This window comes from Cervus canadensis, chromosome 23 (genome assembly GCF_019320065.1).
Source record: "Cervus canadensis isolate Bull #8, Minnesota chromosome 23, ASM1932006v1, whole genome shotgun sequence".
Lineage (NCBI taxonomy): Eukaryota > Metazoa > Chordata > Mammalia > Artiodactyla > Cervidae > Cervus > Cervus canadensis.
The window spans coordinates 21,938,165-21,961,777 of NC_057408.1; the positions used below are offsets into that span (position 1 = coordinate 21,938,165).

The window sequence follows — 23,613 nt, forward strand, 5'->3', positions numbered from 1 at the left end:
GAGGGCCCAGCATTGGCCCCCCAGTCCTGCCTGGGATGGAGAGTCTGCAGGATGGATCTGGGGGATGGAAAGGGCCCAGAGAAATGCTGGCGGCTTGCCCTTGCTGGTGGGGTGGGTGCTGTAGCTCCAAACTGGGGCCCATAGGGAGAGAAACCATCAGGATGAACTGAGGGTGGAGGAGTTCAAAGGCCACAGGCTATTCCTGTTCTTAAGGATATTTAGTAGATTTTCTTGAACGTATGTACCTCTGTTTGCTGTATGCCCATTCAATTTCCGGAAACTTTAAATGTTACTTTTAAAATTTTTGCCAAAACTGTTTCATTGGGGAAAAGACCCACAGAAATCCTCATGCCAGCATTCCAGAAGTGTCTGTCTTAAAGTATAATCATAACCTTTTGACATCAGAAAACTGTGACTTCAGTTATCCACATCAAGACTAAATTCAAAACAATATAGGTATGTTCATATTCCCATTGGTGGCACGTGTGAGTTTTCTTATACCAATGAGAAGAAAAAGAAGTTACTGTTTTTAACATGGCCAGTTGATTTCCAGATGTCATCCTCAAGGTTTTCTAAGATCTTCTCCAGAACATATATTACATTTACGGGAGCGATGCTGTGCAGTGGCGTGGGTGGATGGTGGTGGCTGTTTCTGAGGCTAGCAGATAGGGCTCTTGTGAAGTTCTTTGTGTCTTTTAAAGACTCGTTTTACGTTTAAGACAATGAAAATTTTTATGCTCAGCCTGTTTCATCTTGAAGTTCTCAGTGTACACTTTAACTGCTGTATTAATGCGTGGTGGGTTGTTTCTTGTTTTGTTTGTTTGTTGTTTTCGCTCCCTGGACCTGTAGAAAAGAGGAAGGCCGGGCTGCTGGACCAGCTGACCAACACCAGCGGGACGGTCATTGGCGTGACTTCCTGCATTGTGATCATCCTTATTATCATTTCTGTCATTGTGCAGATCAAACAGCCTCGTAAAAAATATGTCCAAAGGAAATCGGACTTTGACCAGACAGTTTTCCAGGAGGTGTTTGAGCCTCCTCACTATGAGCTGTGCACCCTCAGAGGGACGGGAGCCACAGCTGACTTTGCCGATGTGGCCGACGACTTTGAAAACTACCATAAACTGAGGAGGTCCTCTTCCAAATGCATTCACGACCATCACTGTGGTTCCCAACTGTCCAGTGCGAAAGGCAGCCGCAGCAACCTCAGCACGAGAGACGCTTCCGTCTTGACCGAGATGCCCCCACAGCCCGTCAAGCCCCTCATCCCACCCGTGAACAGGAGGAACATCCTCGTCATGAAACACAACTACTCCCAGGAGGCTGCCGACGCCTGTGACATCGACGAGATCGAGGAGGTGCCCACCACGAGTCACAGGCTGTCCCGCCACGAGAAAGCCGTCCAGCGGTCAGTATCTATAGATTTTTTGATGACAAGTATAACCTGAAGACTGAGCTGCTTCCAGCATATTGTGTTCTAGTTTGTCTTCCCATTTCAGTTTCTCTTTCGTTAATGACAAACCGTAGTGTTACAGAGTTTGCCTCTTCTTTTCCTTGTTTCCCGGCTATCTATATTTTTCCTAAATCCCATTTAGGTACATACAGGTGTGCTTACACAGACCAAAGAGATTTCGTTTATTTCTATACATATATAATATTTATTTCTATAAAAGATCTGGTGTTAACTTATATTGCAGATTTATATGGCTCATTTTCTTCCATGTGGTGATAAAGGTTGCTCTCATCAATATTTCTATATTTTAAGATGTGAGATGATATTTGGAATTAATTGCCTTACCAAGGTGGTTAACCCATCTTGCTGAACAATTTTAATGTAAAAATAACATATTTTGAGATATAATGCATTATATTTTTGGTATGAACATTAAAATACTTTTTCCCACATACCACATAATACTTATATTACAGATTGTGTTTGATAGTGTGGTATGCTGAAAACCTTAAACATTTATATTTAATTGTGGCAAGCATTAGTAAAAACATTTTCCTTTTGATATGAAGGCAATATTATCTATATTGTATTATTAGCCCTCAAATTAATAAAAGTCTTGAGGAAAGAAAATTTAAACTTAGAAAAAAAAAAAGTGATTTTAAATCCCCAAATCCAATCTACTTTTGTTTTGCTTTGCATGTTTACTAGCATTTAGTTTATTTTATAAAAGTTCACACTTCCTCAATTCAGAACCTCAGAAACCTATTTTTAGTTGATTAGATGTTTTTGCATGCTGATGGAAAAAAAAATCTATTTCCACACTTTTATGAATTTTTAGGAATGCTTTTAAGTAAATATTTGTGTGCATATTTATTTTTTTGTGAAAATATTACTTTGTTGAATGAAATAGCCGTAACATTCCAGGTTCTGCCTCATTGGGTCTCTAAGCAAACATGAATCTGAATACAACACAACTAGGGTCTAAACAGAAAATTCAAGGTAAGCACGTGCCCTCGGCCCCTCCTCCCGCTTCGTTGTATTCTGTTTTGTTTTGTTGCAGTCGTCTTGCAGTTTTTTAGGAAATGTGCTCTTTACGCATTATTTCTTGAGATATGTGTTTCATAACATTTCATGATTAGAAACATACTGGATTCAATGCTGATGGATGGATGATTCTTAGTAGACGTAACTTTAAAATACATGTTAATATTCTTACCATCAAGCATTATACTACAATGTAATTTAAAAGGATGTTAAGTTAATAAATTAAACTTTATATGCTTTAAGGTAAAGATACAAAAATTAGTGAACTCTTAAAAGAAATACCAAAAGAAATCCAAGGTTCTCATAGTTAAAAAATTGAATACTGTCTCAATATAACTGAAGTCAACATATAAAACTGGCAATAATTGTATTAATTTGGCAATATCTACTCAAAACGCATACACTATTTGGTGGTACTGATACAATTTGCACACTCTTATTTTTGCATGAATATGTAGCTTATTTCATCTAAATTAAATGCAGCATGTTATGTCAAATTTTATAATATAAAATTTGAATGCTTGATAATGTAAAACTTTCCATAAATATCAGTTGTCTATGTGTACATCTATTTTTGTTATCAGGTAACATAATGGCTTTATTTTTAGCATTTAATAGTCTGTGTCTCTATTAGACTAATTTGTCTCCAGTTACATTTACTTGACAGTTTATCTCTTCAAAGCTCTTCAGATCTATCAACTATTCTTGAATTAGGTGAATGCTTTTTTGTGCTCTATGTTAACCTGATAAATTGGTGGATTTGTGTGCATATTTCATTGGGAGAAAATGTTTTAACTGTGTTTTATTTTCAGAGAAGAACTATTTATACAAACATGGGGACTGTGAAAAGGAAATTCTATAGTGAATTGTGAAAAGTGGACATATTTCTAAATTCATTCCACTGCCTTTATCCAAACTTAAGAATTACAGACATTTGTTATTACTTCGGCAAGACTTCCCCGCTGCACAATGATATGTTCATTTCGTAATTTGGTTGCAGGCCACCAAGTGCTCCTTAGTTTTTAAATACATTTTGAGATTTACTGGAAACTTGAAGAAGAAATTAGTTCCTGATTGAGACTATCCCAGCTTTATTTTTCCTGTCGGTTTCACTTTGTTTCTATGTTGCTTTATGTCTTTGTTAGGTAATTGTACATTGTGTGATATGTGAAAAAAAAACCCCACACTTTTGGATGAACTTTGTGTTACATGTACATTGTTTTCATTATATAGACTGCTTGAGAATAGTGCGTTCCTGAGTGATTTTGAACATGCTACAGTGAAAAGTGAAAATATGGACCATGGAAACACCAGCTAGAGGCTTTATGGACTATAAGCATCTGTTGTTGTAATATCATTAAATGCAGCCAAAAGTACTAAGTAAAATTACTAGATTGCAATAAGAAAAATCTCATTTTTTTTTTGTCTCTCCTATATACCCCCATTTCCTTTTTTTTTTTAATCAAAAGAAGATTCCAAGTTTCAGAAATAGTTTTGAGGTCAGGTATTTTACCATTCATACCCTTTAATAGAAATGATTTTTGATTAAGCATTTAGCAATATGACTGATTGACAGTTTAAGAAAATACCCTGCATGTCAGTACTGGATATTTGAGTTGGAAAAATATTCTTTTTATGAGACACATTGTGAAAAGCATGCATTCTCTAATACCGCTGTTACTCTTCCATTTCCTGTCTCACATGCTTGCTCTTGTAACTTTTTATATAAAGATATATAAAAATGTATAATAATTTCCTAACTTGAGTTAAGAGAAATGCTTTCTTCTATTAGAGTGATAAAAACTGACTTACGTAAGTATACTGTTTATATCAATTCGTCCCACATTGTAGACTACAGGAGGTCCTTAAGAATTAAGGCATGCTTCTTCCAAATTTGACTTTGAAAACTTTATGGAATATGGTCCCCTTTTAGAAAAGAACCTTTTTTTTTCTTAGTACTATAAAATCACAAGCCCTATATGACCCAAATTACACAGTTCTGAGTTGTCCTTATACTCAAGGCACATATAATTCCTGAAAACTTGCTAATTATGATGTTTAACATACATAAATTAAAATATTATAAAATATTTAATTGCTTTTGAATTATATACACATTCTATAAAGTTTGATTTAGTGAGTGGGTAATTTTAAAATATTGAATGTGTATTCTTAGAAAATAATTTATAAAAACCAGATTACTATAAATCTGCTTAATAGCATTTCCAAAACTGCTGAATTCTATAGAATTTTGTCCTTCAAATGGCAAAGCTGTCTAGTCTATCACATTTCCAACCTGGTAACGCAAGCAAGCTCTACAAACTCAATAGATGAATTTACTCACATACATCCCTGTTGGGAATTCAACTTCACCTGTGTTACAGAAACAAATAAATGTGAAAGAAAAAAATTATGAAAAGAAAATTGATTATGATAGCAATTCTGAGTAGTCTGTATTTAAAAAATATCAGTCCACAGAAATAATTACTTCATGAATTTGATAAACTGGTGAATAGAAAAGCTGTGTAGAACAGTATAAAGAAAGATTATTTTTATTGTTTTGCTACATATTTTATATACATTATGTTAAAATTTAGTCTTTTTTAATCTGACTTGACTAATTCTTTTATTATCATGCTTGTTTTCATGCCCTTTTTATTTCAAAGTTGATGCATCCAGAGATCTGTTTTTAAGTGCTTGGCTATTCTCTCTGTTGTTGATGATCAGTTGCTAAGTCATGTCTGACTTCTTTGCGACCTCATGGCCTGCAGCACGCTAGGCCTCCCTGTCCTTCACCATCTCCTGGAGTTTGCTCAAACTCATGCCCATTAAGCCTACTTAAAAATCTCTATTTAGAAATATTGTCTCTATTTAGAAATTGTCATAAGATCCTATACACTTTGAATGAATAATCTCAAAAAGGATGACGTACATGTGAACCACTTACTTTTCACTGTCCCTTGAAATATCCACAGGACTTTTCTCTCTAGTTCTTCCTAAAGAAGCAGGATGCTTCTGCTCTGCTGGTTCAGTGCTGAAAGGAGACTTACACCATAAATCGGGGACTTAGAAAACAAATCCAGCTGCATTAGTTCTAATGACAAAGATAGATGGCTTACATATATTTAACACACAACAGCTCTGTGGAAAACAAAAACATTTCAGATGAAGATAGGCCTCTCCAGTTGTAACACTGAAAATGTCTAAGTACGGGCATTGCCTGATCATCCAAGAAGGTAGTGATGAGTCTGAGGAAGGGACCTGGAGGCACCTGTTGTCCCTGCTGTGACTCTAGATGCTGGGTCCTGAGAGTGCGGCAGCTCCACAATGCCTGAGAGTCCCCTGCGGGAAGATCTTTAAAAGTCAGCATTAAAATTTACCAGCACATGTATTGGCTATATCAGACCATGTCACCTGAATATCAACCTTTGATTTAAATTCAAGTAGGGAGACATATGTAGATAAGAAAAGGATATTTTGAGACTTTCAAGATGTTTCAAATCAAGTTATTTTAATAAAGATACATTTTTGATAAAGTGAATTCAAATATTACTTGCATAACTGCTTTATTAATCCCATAGATGTTTTCTGATAGCGTAGTTAACACAGCACATTCATTCATTTGAAAATAGCTGTTTCAGTTTCAATCTCTATGTTTGAATTCACTTTCAACATCTGGGAGGCATATCATGGTTATGTACAACACCTCTGAAACCCTCAATGAAGGTTTTTTTACTTCTGTCCAAATGCATTTTAGTTGCCTAATTCAAGTCTAGTGTGCTGATTCGGAAATACAATTTTTTGCACTTGATTTTATACACATGCCATTTTTACATATCATATTGGAGAATAATCATATGTAATGTTTGATTTGCCATAATTAAATTCCATTTGATTAGAGAATTAAAGTGTAGCTATAAACCTAATTAGAGAGGTAAGAATAATAAACTCAACCTGCTTCAGACTTCAAACTTACAAGGGTTGGTTCCCAGAAGGCTCTTGTTACTGCACCAGCGTGATTGTAAAGTTAAACCACTTATTTTTATCCACAGTTGTGCAGCCAACGTGTTCTTGTTTATCCCCAGTTTCTACCACCTCCCCATACTCTAAGGCATTGTCATTTTACATTGGCTCATTCTTTGGAAAAATAAAAAAAAATTTACCCTCCTCTTAGTGGACACAGATCTAGACACAAAATGTAAAAGTGGCCGGAAAACACAACATATAAATTATTTAAAATAAAATTTCCTTATTATATCACACTATAAAATTTGTGCTTTCCATTCATTTTCTCATGGGCTAAGTTTAACATCACTACAGCCAGCGTTTTCTGAGCCTGTACAAACTGTGTGCCAGGACTCTTCCTAAGGGCTTTGGGGATGACAATAAAAGGTGGCGAGCTGACAAGGAGCATAATTATGGAGCCTTATAGAGAAAAGTGTTCTTAGAGGAGGTCAGTAAGGAAAATGAAGTTCAGAATTATTTGCTAAGCTTTCCATTAGAAAAGCTAATTAGTTACTTCCTGCTAATTTAGCATGGAAGATGAAATAGATTCAACTGTCAGGAGTGTTTTATACAAGACACAAAGAGTGTTTTATAGGAAAGACATTATTAGCACAGATATGGAGGTAGGATATATCCTCAAGGAGAGAAGAGAGGCTTAATGAATAGTTGCTTTTCTAAGCAGATCTTCAAGATTGAGGACTGTGGCCAAGTAGTATATCAGGGAGATTTCTACCCAGAGAAATCAGAGTAGAGACAGTCTCCCAAGGCCATGGATTTGAGTTGGCTAGAGCAGAGGATTAGACTAAAGGAATAATAGTCAACACAGTTGGAAGAGCAGATTTGCATTTACATCATGATTTCTGAGTGCATGCAGGTAATGCCATCCAAGGGATTTCACATTTCATTCTCAGGATTTCAATATCTCAGCAAAGTTTGGCTGAAAAATTGTACTTGAAGTAGAATCCTCTGACAGCACTGTATTACATAAACTGAACAAAACTGGAATAAATAGAGGAAATCAAAACAGTACAGAGACAAGATATTAAATAGAACAACTGGTGGACTGTTAGATACCTAGAAATATCTGTCTCACTTTCTGTTTGTTTTCTACCATTTTTTATTATTTCAAAATTATGGTTGGGTAACTAGTCAAGATACTTAGTGTCACATGCTAAGCAGCATTCTGAAAGTTTTTCATGTGTGTATTGCTTTAGTCATCTTAGCAATTCTATGATTACTACTAATAATATTTGTTATCATTCTTGTTGCTGTCATAAATTCCATGGTACATATGAAGAAACTGCAGAGAGTTTTGGTGGCTTTTCTGGGATTACACAATAAGGAGTGAAATATCCAGGTCTGAACTCAAGCTGATTAACCCCAGAATCAGCCATCAGTCCTCACCGATATGAATACAACTCTTTAATATTCAATATAGTATGTTTCAATGAAATAAGTTGATGCTTATTCAAAAAATCCCATGCTTTTGTGTTTTCTCAGCTATAAAAATATGTATTATAGGAACTTGTCTCCATCCTATTGCTCTTGAGGACCAAATGACAATGCATTGGAAGATACTTTTTATACCCTATAATACATTATAAATAAATCATTTTTCCTAAATTATGTGTAAACTTCATTTTGTAGTCGACATGGAACAAATGTATCATCTATATGGAGCAGTTATGAAAAATAACTCCCAGCCTCCTCTTGTCCACAGTCAAATGTATGACTTCTGGAACCACCAATTTTTATTTCACCCAAATGAGATTTTCTCCAGTGCTTATATTATTGCATCATCTTACTGAACAACATTGAACTCCAGAGCTTAACAAGTACAAACAGAAACACCAACTCTTGACAGAAAATTCTGGTTTTCAGCCCCACAGAATAGTTTGGTATACATTTGCATGATAGCTTGAGAGCAGGATAAGCAAGCATATAGCTAACTAGATAACTTCAGTCTCATAACCATTATTATTGTTGTTCAGTCACTAAGTCATGTCCAACTGTTTGCAACTCCATGAACTGCAGCACACCAGGCTTCCCTGTCCTTCACCATCTCCCAGAGTTTGGTCAAACTCATGTCCGTTGAGTCAGTGATACCATCCAATTAAGTCATCCTCTGTCACCCCCTTCTCCTCTTGCCTTTGATCTTTCCCAGCACCAGGGTCTTTTCCACTGAGTCATCTCTTTGCATCAGGTGGCCAAATCATGGTATACAAATGTGGTATGATGCAATGAAAATAGCTTTTCAACAGAATGAATTCAAATTCAAATATTAGTTTCACTGCGTATTTTTCATGCACTTTTATGTTGTTGGAATTCTCTGAGCTTCACTTTCTTTATCTGTAAAATAGAAAGTCTGTACCTAATGAAGAAATTTGCTACAGAAGTTAGAGATGACACTGTCTATAAATAAACTGTGAAATTGGTGATACCAGTATGAGACCTCTAGTTTTCACATGTGTGTCTAACCAGTTTGTACTGCAGAGTGGAGAAAATGTCGACTGTATGTCCCATGTTTATCCACCTGTGAACCAGGCGTTGCTGACAAAGGAGCTCTCCAGCATTGTGATCAGCCTGGGATTTAGACAACTCAGGAGTAGACCTCACCTTTCATCAGTTTGGGAGGGCTTCTTAGGACAGGACCAAACGGAAGGACTGTAGGGGTGAGTAGCTGGGGGAGAAGGAGGTCAGCCTTTACCTCTTAGCCATTAATTTGCCACCATCTGTCATAACTGAGGTTGGTACTGAAAAAGGCATAGCACAGGTGTGCTACTAATGATGTGTAATTGAGAATTGTTATTTCTAGAACATAAGGATTTGAATGTAGGTATCGGGAATGGGCAATTTGGGTATCCCTCAAAATAGCTGTTAAGTGCACAGTCAATATGACTCTGTTTGAATGAGCAGATGAGTACAAAAGTTACATTTAAATTAATCATTTCTTCACTTGTCACAGAAGCACTGTCCTGACCTGTCACTTGGCTTCTATTTATTAGCCTTTCCTTCTAGAAACTATGGTCCTTCCCTGGTGGCTCAGATGGTAAAGAATCTGCCTGGAATACAGGAGCCCCGGTTTTGATCCTGGGTTGGGAAGATCCCCTGAAGAAGGGAATGGCTACCCACTCCAATATTCTTGCCTGGAGACCCATGAACAGAGGAGCCTGGTGGGCTACAGTCCATGGGGTCACAAAGAGTAGGACACGACTGAACGATAACACTTTCACTATTCTAAACACTGTAGAATTAAGCCAGATTCAAAATACTGTAGAGGGAGTACTGCTTAATAGCTTTTAATAAAAGTTTCTCTAGATTTTTATATTCTTACATATGCTAACTATGAATAAAAGTATCTTTTTAAAAAATCCCTCTTTGAAAGGCAGCTCTTCCTAGTAGATCATTATTGTTAAGGATGTATACTACTACGAACATAGTTTCATATAATACACTTGCCCAACTGTCTGAAAGGACATTCTTTATGTGTCAAAAAAAATATTAACAAACTCATTAATTGATAATATTAAAGAATTATGATTTTATAAATGTTCTTGCACTTGTGAGAACACACACCTTCTCTACCCCTTTTCTAAGGCCAGGTTTCTTCTCCCAATTTTGTTGAGATTTTTCTATGATATACAGATATTTTCTGGCCCTATGTTGTCCTATAAGCAGGCATCCTTTTTTGAAAGACTGTTCTCATTGGTAAGATGTTATATCTCACCTTCAAATCGACTCTGCTCTGAATTAGTAGGGCTGACACGCTGCAAATGAATCATCTCCTTTGCCAGCTGATCCCTGCTCAGACCTCCTCACATAGGTGAGGAGAGGAAGATGGAGTGACCGACGAGGACCCAGAGGACGTCTGGGTTTTCTTCTGTTTCCGTTGGCATTCCAGGGACTGAATTCCGTCCGGTGTTCACTTGCACTCAGCGCAGCCTCCAGCCTCCAGCCTCCTTCAGCACCTGGGGACCAAGGCTCGAAGCTCCCTCAGGGACAGATGAACCAGCCTACATGTCTCCCTCAAAGGGCTCAGCCCTGCCTCTGAAGGACTCCGAGATTCTAAATTCTGAAAACTTCGGTTCATTTCTGTGTTTCCTCAGTCCCAGAGCTGGCCAGGCTTTGAGAGGCTTAATACCTGTGACCTCCTATCCCCGTTTCATGTTTCCTGACTTCCAACCTGTGTAACAGAATTTCCTTGAGCAGTCTCTCTGTTGATGTATGTGGATGTTATGTTTTCTGTTTTCCTGACCCAAAGATGTTGATGGGTTTTAACTGGCATGTTTTCCCTTGCTCAGGGCATCTTCGAAATCCTTCCCTGAGATTGTTTGGCTTAACTTCTGACAACGTTGCCTAATTAAATTTCACACAAGGATGAAGTATTTGACTCGATTGTTTCTGAGATATTGGTTCTTTAGTCATGAGACGTTAGATTAGATATGAGAACAAGGCTTCTAATGAGCAGGTGTTCCCTTTCATGTTGTTTCATTGTTTGCTGCCTCAGGCATGTCCAGCTCTTTGCCACCCCCATGGACTATAGCCCACTAGGCTCCTCTGTCCGTGGGATTCTCTAGGCAAGAATACTGGATGGGTTCCCATTTCCTTCTCCAGGGGATCTTCCCAACCCAGGGATCGAACTGGTGTCTCCTGTATTGCAGGTGATTCCTTACCACTGAGCCACCAGAGAAGCCCTCCCTTTCATGGGTATCTCTCACTTCTCATGGGGATTAAAAGGGAGACTATCATCTATATTAAAATGGCATTGAAATGAAAGAGCATCACATCTTCTCTTTCTGATTTATATTCCTGACGTAAACAACTCTGTGGCTTCCCAGGTGATGCTAGTGGTAAAGAATCTGCCTGCCAATGCAGGAGATGCAGGTTTGATTCCTGGGCCGGGAAGATCCCCTGGAGGGGGAGATGGCAACCCGCTCCAGTATTCTTGCCCGGTTAATCCCATGGACAGATAAGCCTGGTGGACTACAGTCCATGGGGTCACAAAAGACTTGGACATGACTGAAGTGACTGAGCATGCACGCAAACAGCTCTAGTCAACTCTCCTTAATTCATTCATGTGGACCAGAATCAATTCTTAGGGATCTCTAAATTTTTTCTTTATTCTCAGGGAATAAACTCCCTTTTTAAAAATGGTTGGTCAGTGCCTTCAGGAGAGCATGGAGACTCTACCTGGGTCTATTAGACATTTTAGTGCATTTCCTGGGAGGGTTAATAACTTAAATTCTAACTAATCAGCCATGGAACATAGAAAGTTAAAATTTTATAACTTCAATTTTTCACAGGGAATGACTTCAAATCTAATCACCCAGTGATAAGAATTTTAATCTTTCTAAAGTCAACCACCATCAAACTTTTATCTCAAGGGAACAGGGAGACAATGAAATGTGACTGATAGACGCACTGAGTAATTTGACTCAGTTGGGGTCTGTTCAATTGTGATTCCCTGCAGTTTGTGATTACACAGAGGGGAATATCCATTTTCCTGGCTTAATTGGATGAAGCTATCGATTGTTAATGATAAATTCATTTCACCCAAAAAATATTCTTGATAGTACTTAAATTTGAATTTTTACCAGAACACCCACCTGTACATATTCCTCTTTTCCTAGTAAGTTTAGCCCACTTAGCCATTTCTGAAGGCACAAAAAGAAGTTTTATCTCAAAAGGGTGATGACTCCCTTAACAGTAGCCCTGTGCTAAAGTATTTAGTCAGAAACCATGATTGAAGGTTCAAACTTTTGTGAATCACTGTTCTAAATATTTTACACGTATTTCCCAGTCAATCCTCATAAGAACCTTAGAAGGTAGGTATTGTTAACTTTATTGTAAAGACTTGAAAATGCAGTTCGAAGAAGTTCCATAACATACCCAACCTCTTGTAACTAATACATTGTATGGCCTGGACTTAATTTTGGAAGTCTAGGTATAGAATCTATAGTCTTAACCATGCATGATTTTGCTGCTTTTTGATAACCCACTTCTTAATTTAAAAAAAAAAAAATGGGGAAGAAAATGTTAGCCACTAACTTAAAACCACTCTTTCTGATCTAATGAGTGCCAATAGAGACAAGGAACAAAAGACAGAAATAACAGCCAATTTTCCTTGAAAGAATGTTTTAGGAATTCCTGATGGGGATCACTGGAGCAAGATGGTGGAGAATCTTCCTCTGTGGATTCATTATAGCATGATGCACTGGGCTGTCTAAGCTGCTTGTGATAAATGAAATTACAATTCATGGATTTATGGCACAAAATCTGCTAAAAACTGTCCAAATCAGCATGCAACTATCTAAGTAATAAACGACAATATTTCATCACTGAAATGTCTCTCTCAGTAAGGGAAGTCGTACACAATCCACTTAGAGGGACCCTACGCTGAAATTGTGTCTGGTGGTCCCACGGCAGCTACAAAGGACCGGGAGTGTTGAGTGTGCACCACTGTACTTCACACACTTCACCTGAGATTCATAATGACCTGTATCCTTTGACATATTGGTGAATTTTGATCCTGTGTAACACGTGATTCATGTGTGTCTGAATTGAGAGTCTGACTCTTCTTTCTATATCCATGAGTTTCCTACAGTTAAACATTCTGGCATTCCAAGAAGTTCAGTGCCATAAATGTATGCGCCTTTGGCTTGTCTTGGTAGTTATCAGGGTCATCGCCAATTTATTCAACAAATAAAACACAAACAATAGCAATTCATCAATAAATATTTATTGCAAGCAATTGGTGAAGAACCTGCCTACCAATGTGGGAGACTAGGGTTCGATCGCTGTGTCAGGAAGATCCCCCACAGAAGGAAATGGCAACGCTCTCCAGTATTCTTGCCTGGAAAATCCCATGGACAGAGGAGCCTGGTGGGCTACAGTCCATAGGATTGCGGAGTTGGACTCAACTGAGCAACTAAACAAAGGTACACGGTCTGTTTTAGTCATAAAACAGATGAAAATATTCCCTGTTTTGTGTCATGCGATCTAGTTAAAGGAACCATACAAAAGAGAACAAACAACAGCAAGAACAATCATATGTCATCTTTTGAATGTGTCTTGACCAAAAATTAGGCATACTGGAGGAATAGAGAGAGTTGAGATGCAGAATTGTTACTCTATGAGGAAAAGACGAGAGCACTTCTGATAGCGTCATGCTTGACCAAAGACTTAGTCAAGTAAAATAGGGAAATGTGAATATCTGCGGGAAGAGATTTCCTGGAGTTTGGAATGAGAAGATTGTGGGAGGGATGGGGAGGGTGTAAGCATCAAGAGATAAAGGGAGGAGCAGCTGGGGATGAGATCAGATTAGGGATGATCAAGCCATGCTTAAAAAATCAGATTTTATTCTGACTGAACTGAGAAGCCGCTGCAGGGGTTTAGCAGAGCAGTGGCTGACTGTGGCCCAGCTGTCCCCGGTGCTTCTTGTTGCTGTCCTGAGAAGAGCCCATACAAGAGCAAGGGCCGAGGTCCCCGAGAACCGCTGGGAACCACTGGGGCATCAACAGCGCAGGTGAGACAGGATAGACTTGCCTGACATGGGGCCGCCAGGAAAATCAAAGCCGCCTGAGATAGTCATGGCATGGGAGACACATCTAGGAAGTAAGAGCTGTTAAGTAAATCTTGGGAAGCCTGAAGGGTTCAGGGATGTTTCACCAAAGGTCTCAGCTGGAGGCACCAAAGGAGCTCTGATGCCTACACGATTCTGCTGTTCTCGCAATTCCCTGGGTAACCCCACACAACTGCTGGAGTCTGCAGAGCGGAGTGAGGTGGCGAGCTCTCGAGAACATGCCAGCATGTGGGGAGCCGCGTGCATGCCCACATCTCCGGCCGAGTGTGCCTGGCCCTCGAGGAGCCTCTTCCATGCGGCAGATCTTGCGTGAGCGCTGATCACCGACAAAGCGTCTCCGTAACTTGTGCTTTCTAGAATTCTTCAGACAGGAATTATTCCCTGCTGGTCGTCTAGTTTTGGTGTCATTGTCTTTTCCTGTGTCATTCACTATTTAGTGGCTTGGTAGACAGGGAAGTTCAATATTTGGCCTCTGGGAGGAGAAGTCGATGCCCAGCATATTTCGTTAAATAAAATTAAATTGCTTATGTTTGTATCTTTTCTTCCCACCAGGGTGCCAGCTTTTTGAGGGAAAGAAGAAATCCTTTTCATTTTTTTGTAACCCCAGAAGATATGCTGGACGGACAGTAAACAGTTTTTGGTTGAATGAAAAGCTTTTCCCTAATGAGAGGAATAATCATAGGGCAAGCTAATGCCAGTAAGCTGAGAGAAACAGGATGAGCAAGAAGAGTGTATATTAGGGTGACCTACACTGAGAGAAAGTATGGATATGAAATTAGATTCAATTTTTTAAAGACTTTTCTGCTATGTACCATTTTTAAAGTCTGTATTGAATTTGCTACAATGTTGCTTCTGTTTTATGTTTTGGAATTTTTGGCCACAAGGCATGTGGGATCTTACCTCCTCACCAAGGATGGAACCTGTACCCCTTGCCCTGGAAGGCCAAATCTTATCCACCAGGGAAGTCCCTCTGATTTGAATTTGAGTGGGTGTGTAAAGAACCTATTGGGTCAAAAGAGCATAGCATGAAGAGCAGAAAAATACGTAAGTAAAATTTTTCAAAAAATGTGTGCTAGGCACAAGCCAGGCTTAGCAGAATTGCAAACATTTTCCATTTTTTTCTATTAGCTTTTTTTTAATCACAAAAATCTTTCAACTATTCATGATGGACTTGATAAAAAAAAATTAGAGATTTACATTCTCCTCAAGGTTTACCAAGAATGATTACTTTGATATGCTTACACATTTTTTTCAGATACTATTACATTTCTTGGTGCAATTCTTTGTAAATTGACAGCTTAATCCTGTCAAGCTCTGAAAGGATATATCTAAAGACTATCCAAGAAATTATTTTGGAAATTATACTTGTCAAAAAGCAAAAATGCAATCACTCACACACACACACACACAGTTCAGTTAAGTTCAGTTGCTCAGTTGTGTCTGACTCTTTGTAACCCCATGAATCGCAGCATGCCAGGCCTCCCTGTCTATCGCAAACTCCCGGAGTTTACTCAAACTCATGCCCATCAAGTCGGTGATGCCATCCAGCCATCTCATCCTCTGTCATCCCCTTCTCCTCCTGCCCCCAATCCCTCCCAGCATCAGGGTCTTTTCCAATGAGTTAACTCTTCACATGAGGTGGCCAAAGTATTGGAGTTTCAGCTTCAGCATCAGTCCTTCCAATGAACACCCAGGACTGATCTTCAGGATGGACTGGTTGGATCTCCTTCCAGTCCAAGGGACTCTCAAGAGTCTTCTCCAACACCATAGTTCAAAAGCATCAAATTTTTGGCACTTAGCTTTCTTCACAGTCCAACACTCACACCCATACATGACCACTGGAAAAACCATAGCCTTGACCAGAAGGATTTTGTTGGCAAAGTGATGTCTCTGCTTTTTAACATAGTATCTAGTTTGGTCATAACTTTCCTTCCAAGGAGTAAGTGTCTTTTAATTTCATGGCTGCAGTCACCATCTGCAGTGATTTTGGAGCCCCCCAAAATAATGTCTGACACTGTTTCCACTGTTTCCCCATCTATTTCCCATGAGGTGATGGGACCAGATGCCATGATCTTTGTTAAGCTTTAAGCCAACTTTTTCACTCTCCTCTTTCACTTTCATCAAGAGGCTTTTTAGTTCCTCTTCACTTTCTGCCATAAGGGTGGTGTCATCTGCATATCTGAGGTTATTGATATTTCTCTCGGCAATCTTGATTCCAGCTTGTGCTTCTTCCAGCCCAGTGTTTCTCATGGTGTACTCTGCATATAAGTTGAATAAGCAGGGTGACAATATACAACCTTGATGTACTCTTTTTCCTATTTGGACCCAGTCCGTTGTTCCATGTCCAGTTCTAACTGTTGCTTTCTGACCTGCATACAGGTTTTTCATGAGGCAGGTCAGGTGGTCTGGTATTCCCATCTCCTTCAGAATTTTCCAGTTTACTGTGATCCACACAGTCGAAGGCTTTGGCGTAGTCAATAAAGCAGAAATAGATGTTCTTCTGGAACTCTCTTGCCTTTTCAATGATCCAGCAGATATTGGCAATTTGACCTCTGGTTCCTCTGCCTTTTCTAAACCAGCTTGAACATCTGGAAGTTCTCAGTTCACGTATTGCTGAAGCCTGGCTTGGAGAATTTTGAACATTACTTTACTAGCGTATGAGACGAGTGCAATTGTGTGGTAGTTTGAGCCTTCTTTGGGACTGCCTTTCTTAGGGATTGGAATGAAAACGGATCTTCTCCAGTCCTGTGGCCACTGCTGAGTTCTCCAAATTTGCTGGCATATTGAGTGCAGCACTTTCACAGCATCATCTTTCAGGATTTGAAATGGCTCAACTGGAATCCCATCACATCCACTAGATTTGTTCATAGTGATGTTTCCTAAGTCCCACCTGACTTCACATTCCAGGATGTCTGGCTCTAGGTTAGTGATCACACCATTGTGATTATCTGGGTAGTGAAGATCTTTTTTGTATAGTTCTTCTGTGTATTCTTGCCACCTTTTCTTAATAGCTTCTGCTTCTGTCAGGTCCATACCCTTTCTGTCCTTTATTGAGCCCATATTTGCATGAACTATTCCCCCTTGGTATCTCTAATTTTCTTGAAGAGATCTCTAGTCTTTCCCATTCTGTTGTTTCCCTCTATTTCTTTGCACTGATCACTGAGGAGGCTTTCTTATCTCTCCTGGCTATTCTTTGGAACCCTGCATTCAAATGGGAATATCTTTCCTTTTTTCCTTTGCTTTTCGCTTCTCTTCATTTCACAGATATTTGTAAGGCCTCCTCAGACAACCATTTTGCCTTTTTGCATTTCTTTTCCATGGGGATGGTCTTGATCCCTGTCTCCTGTACAATGTCACAAACCTCCATAGTTCTTCAGGCTCTCTGTCTATCAGATCTAGTCCCTTAAATCTATTTCTCACTTCCACTGTATAGTCATAAGGGATTTGATTTAGGTCATACTTGAATGGTATAGTGGTTTTCCCTACTTTCTTCAGTTTAAGTCTGAATTTGGCAATAAAGAGTTCATGATCTGACCCACAGTCAGGTCCCGGTCTTGTTTTTGCTGACTGTATAGAGCTTCTCCATCTTTGGCTGCAAAGAATATAATCAATCTGATTTCGGTGTTGACCATGTGGTGATGTCCATGTGTAGAGTCTTCTCTTGTGTTGTTGGAAGAGGGTGTTTGCTATGACCAGTGTGTTCTCTTGGCAAAACTCCATTAGCCTTTGCCCTGCTTCATTCTGTACGCCAAGGCCAAATTTGCCTGTTACTCCAGGTGTTTCTTGACTTCCTACTTTTGCATTCCAGTCCCCTATAATGAAAAGGACATCATTTTTGGGTGTTAGTTGTGAAAGATCTTGTAGGTCTTCATAGAACCATTCAACTTCATCTTCTTCAGTGTTACTGGTTGGGACATCGGCTTGGACTACCGTGATATTGAATGGTTTGCCTTGGAAACGAACAGAGATCATTCTGTCATTTTTGAGATTGCATCCAAGTACTGCATTTCGGACTCTTTTGTTGACTATGATGGTTACTCCATTTCTTCTAAGGGATTCCTGCCCATAGTAGTAGATATAATGGTCATCTGCATTAAATTCACCCATTCCAATCCATTTTAGTTCGCTGATTCCTAGAATGTTGACATTCACTCTTGCCATCTCCTGTTTGACCACTTCCAATTTGCCTTGATTCATGGACCTAACATTCCAGGTTCCTATGCAATATTTCTCTTTATAGCATCGGACCTTGCTTCTATCACCAGTCACATCCACAACTGGGTACTGTTTTTGCTTTGGCTCCATCCCTTCATTCTTTCTGGAGTTATTTCTCCACTGATCTCCAGTAGCATATTGGGCATCTACCGACCTGGGGAGTTCCTCTTTCAGTATCCTATCATTTTGCCTTCTCATACTGTTTATGGGGTTCTCAAGGCAAGAATACTGAAGTGGTTTGCCATTCCCTTCTCTAGTGGACCAAATTCTGTCAGACCTCTCCACCATGACCTGACCATCTTGGGTGGCCCTACACAGCATGGCTTAGTTTCATTGAGTTAGACAAGACTGTGGTCCTGTGATCAGATTGGCTAGTTTCATTGAGTTAGACAAGACTGTGGTCCTGTGATCAGATTGGCTAGTTTTCTGTGATTATGGTTTTAGTGTGTCTGCACACACACACACACACACACACACACACACACACACACAAAACCCATTTTAGAACCAGACTCAATTCGTTGCTTTCCATAGAGTATTCTCAATTTACCTGATGGTCATGCAAAAGTCAGATTATGGCAGAAGCTGGAGCTTGGTCACAGCAAAGACAGACAACTTATGCATCTATTAGGAGGGTTTGGCTTCTCAACAGTAGATATGAGTTTTCTCGTGTCAGCATAAGCATTTGTACTGAAAATGACAAGTTACTGTGAAACCATTTAAGGTTAATTATAAAGTGACTCTTGAATATACATTATTTTGTTTAATTGTATCTTGCCAGTAATTCTGAAGGAAGATATTATTATGTTCGCCATTTTACAGGTGAATAAGATGAGTCTTAAAGATGTCACCTGATTTATCCAGTTCACAGAGTCAATAAATACAGGGACTCCCAGACATTAATCTAGGTTTTTCATTGATGAACGTATTCTAAATGATGTCTGCATTTATCAGGCTCCTGAGATGTACTGTTGTTTGATATGCACTATCTAATTCAATCCTCAGAACCTCATTATAAGATGGGTATAAGTAGCCCCATGGTTTTCCTTGGGGAACTGATGCTCAGTGATATTATATGACTAACACCAAAGAAAGGATTTAAAACCATTTGGCGGGTTAGAAAGAAAAACAAAACAAAAAATAATAATATGCATGCATTTCATCTCTAGGAAAACTAATTTTCCCATCAATGGTGAGTTGTTTATTTGGTTTCTCTTTACAGGAATTCAACTGGATTGTCTGGTTTTCATGAAGCACCACCAACGCTGTAGTGGGATCGGAAACTAGGTTCCACGGTATTCCCTCCGTCTCTGACTCGGGGGTAGTGTTGGTGATGAGAGACCCTCACAGGGTACTTGGAAGGGGGAACCAGGTGGACGTCGTTTCCAGGAAGTCACGGGGGCAGACACAGCACCTTCGAGGCTACGTCTCCAAGCTTCCGGTACCCCCCTGTGGTGACCGGAAATGGCGGCTCCTGCGGCTCCCGAGTTCTGTGTTCTCTGTCCCCTGTGCTTTGCTCATAAGTCCTTACGGAACGTGTCCGCAGTCCTCAGCCCTGCGTTACCCTTCTCCTCTTACATCTGTGGAATCCTCAGTTCCCGTATTAAACTCCTTACACTTACAGTGTGTGTGAGGGTGTGTTAGTCACGCAGTCGTGTCCTACTCTTTTCGACCCGTGGACTGTAGCCCGCCAAGCTTCTCTGTCCATGGGATTCTCCAGGAAAGAATACTGGAGTGGGTGCCATTTCCTCCTCCAGGGGATCTTCCCCATCCAGGGATCGAACCCAGATCTCCTGCATTGCAGGCAGATTCTTTATTGTCTGAGCCTTATAATACCATGGAAATTCTACTTTCCTGACCTGACCTAAACTAATTACAGGTGGAAGATTTGTCCTGCGGCTTAATCCAAATAGTGGTATTGCCAATAGTGGGGGTGCAGTGATTCTTTTCTGAAAGGAAAAAAAAAATGGTCATTGGGAAGAACACACTTGAAATTTTTCAAATTATATATGTATATTTCACTGTGCATCTGTGCTAAGTCACTTCAGCCATGTCCAATTCTGTGCAACCCAATGGACTGTAGCCCATCAGGCTCCTCTGTCCATGGGATTCTCCAGGCAAGAATGATGGAGTGGGTTGGGGTTGCCATGCCCTCCTTCAGGGGATCATCCTGATCCGGGAATTGAACCTGTGTCTCTGACCTCTCCTACATTTTCAGGTAGGTTCTTTACCACTAGTGCCACCTGGAAAGCCCCATATATTCCAACCAGTGTTAACTGTGGGGGGAAAAATAGAAAGTATCATAGAAATAGTCAGCATATACAAAGAAGCCTGTGTGTCTAAAAGGAACAATTTCCCTAATTGCTTTTTGTGATCAGCTACTGCTTTTGGCTTTGGCAGATTATTTTGGAAATTGCAAAAGGATTTTGACCTCATAGAAATAGCAATAGTATTCTTACCGACATCTAGGAATGAGACTAATGGTTTAAGTATGCTGACAAGATATTGGCATATTACATATTGACTATTTTTAAAGTTTATTCTCTAGAGAATGTATTTCATTCTTTATTATTAATATGGCTATCATTATTTTGGTCACCTGATGCAAACAGCCAACATTTTGGTCACCTGATGTGAACAACCGACTCATTGGAAAAGCCCTTGATCCTGGGAAAGACTGAGGGTAGAAGGGGAAGAGGGCATCAGGGGATGTGGTGGCCAAATGGTGTCACTGATGCCATGGATGTGAACTTGGGCAAACTCCGGGAGATGGTGATGGACAGGGGTGCCTGGGGTGGTGAAGTCCATGAGGTCGTGAAGAGATGGACATGACTGGGCAACTGAACAACAATGGCTACCATTTATTGAGAATATACAATATTTGAGCCCCCTGAGTTTATAAGAAATTCCATATATTTTTTAATAGGTAATGTAGTGCTGTAAAACGAAAATAACGCTTCCAGGTAAGCATATCTTTAAAAAACCTGTATATTTTAAATCATAAATGGTAAAGATGAGGTCTTCCTATATACCAAGTGGCAGCATATTGAATTATACATGATGCAAAAAAGAGAACCCACCTTCTTTTGTGCAGAGTATACAAACCTAAACACACGAAATGATAGCACTGTCACCAATGCTGTCATAAAGATTAATGCAGAGGAAGGCCTTTGAAAACAAAACCTGCTATTAAATGTTCAATGCAATTACCATCAGGAGATTCAGACCCACCTATCAGGATCCACTAAATAAAGATTAACAGCCTTCTCTGTTTTACAGGTGTTACTTATTCCTATTCTATCTGTGTCTCTGAGGAATAAAGTAATCTTTATCCATAATACTGCTGCAAATTTATTATCAAGTGGAGTTACTATCAATGTATACACTAATATGTAATTTGACTCAATAATCTAATCAAACAGTTATATACCTTGCAGCTTACCTGTGACTGAAACAGATTCTGGACAATGGTTTGAAGACATAAGTGAATACTGATTTTTTTGTTCAAAATGCAACATAATTGAGTATAGTATTTCCAAAGACAGTATGAAAAAGAACTGGGTCTTTTTCTTTACCATATGGTAAATATGGTATTATGGAGAATGTATCTATGGCACATTTACAATTAAGAATATCCCTTAAGATGACAGCAAAAACACCTAGCTTCTGTCTCTTTTGCTTGAAATTCTGAATCCTTTACAATCATCACCATGACTGTGATGAACTGCATGAATGTTCAAGAGGAAACCTACATGGTGGTGTTTGCAACTTCTATAAGATCCACACTTCCTGTTTACCCTTGTTTTTTAACCTGGATTTTTGATAAAACACTGTTACTGGTCTTTAGTCCTCAGTATCCATATTCCTTGTGTTTCTGTTGGGTGGTGCTCACCCCATGTCCCTTGATCCACTTCCCTGACAAGATAATGTTACTCCAATACGCCAACAATTAGTAAAGAAAACAGTCATCCCTATAGACTGAAAATCCCGCTGAGGGCAGGCACTATTTACTGTGTGTTTTGTTACCTCTCTGTATACATATTGTATCTAACATTGCCCCAGGGACACAGCAGGCTATCAATGTGTGTGTGTGTGTGTATATATATACATATATTCATTATATTATTCATCAAATGATACAGATAAATATATCATATATAAATAAAGAGTTGGACCACAAAAAATGGCTGAACACCAAAGAATTGATGCTTTCAAATTATAGTGCTGGGGAAGACTCTTGAGAGTCCCTTGGACTGCAAGGAGATCAAAACAGCCAGTCCTAAAAGAAATCAATTCTGAATATTTATTGGAAGGACTGATGCTGAAGCTGAAACTCCAATACTTTGGTCACCTAATGCGAAGAGCTGACTCATTGAAAAAGACCCTGGTGCTGTGAAATATTGAAGACAAAAGAGGAAGGGGGTGGCAAAGGATGAGATGGTTAGATAGCATCACCAACTCAGTAGACATGAATTTGAGCAAACTCTGGGAGATAGTGGACAGAGGAGCCTGGTGGGCTGTAGTCCATGGGCTGGCAAAGAGTTGGACACGACTTTGTGACTGAACAACAGTAAGCAGTTTCATTGCTTTGCTCGGTAACTTTGGTTTCCTGAAATCTATCTTCTCTTAACATTTTTAATATCTCACCTACTTCTCACCAACTACCTTTGACATTGAAAGCTGGGGGTTTGTTCTCCACTTCCGGTCCTGGGGTTTCACTCGATTTTCACATCTTTCCACTGGCAACATATTCTCTCAACCTACGCTTTTTGATATAAATCAAGAAGTGATTTTGCTTTTTCTTTTAAACTCTAGAGATCCAATAGGGCACTGTCATCCCTTCAGTCTTTTCCTGGATCCTTCTTCTTAAGAAAGGTATTCAGAAATATATGAGACCATAGTTACTGGCAGCAAGAAAATCAACTTTCCAATTCCATTCTTGAAGAAAAATCTTCTCTCGCCCACATTCTTTCAAAACGTTGCAGAATAAAGTGACTGTTTGTACTGTCTGCCAACCTGAAATAATTTGACAGATTGCTTCTGAAGTGAATCTAAACTTAAACAAAATATAAAACTTTAGTTAACAAATTGAAGTAATGCCGTACTCATAGATTTCATAGTTTCATGACAATTTGACTCGGTTATACTGCTTCTCACATTCTTGTAAAAAGAAAGTGTTTATTAGTTTGACTTCTGACTAGCAGCAACAAAAAATAAATGTGATAAATATTTGAAGTATTATAGGGTATGTGCAATTACATATGCACATATTATACATGCATAGTAAAGCTTATAAAATTATAGTGTATGTACA

The 23,613-nt window shown here is 39.2% G+C and overlaps 1 protein-coding gene across 6 annotated transcripts in view; it reads left to right on the forward strand.

Annotated features, from left to right (window-relative positions):
* Positions 1-19,902, forward strand: part of NETO1 (neuropilin and tolloid like 1) — a 116,528-nt gene extending 96,626 nt beyond the window's left edge. For 2 of the 6 annotated variants that reach the window (XM_043444457.1, XM_043444453.1), the window contains exons 9-11: positions 850-1,408; positions 2,378-2,452; positions 3,310-4,262. In XM_043444457.1, the coding sequence (XP_043300392.1) occupies positions 850-1,408; positions 2,378-2,438 (620 nt within the window). In that variant the 3' untranslated portion in view covers positions 2,439-2,452; positions 3,310-4,262. Of the gene's footprint in view, positions 1-849; positions 1,409-2,377; positions 2,453-3,309; positions 4,263-19,521 lie in introns of those variants that run through there. The other 4 variants (XM_043444454.1, XM_043444456.1, XM_043444455.1 and 1 more) reach the window with 3 other exon arrangements.
* Positions 19,903-23,613: the final 3,711 nt, after the last annotated feature.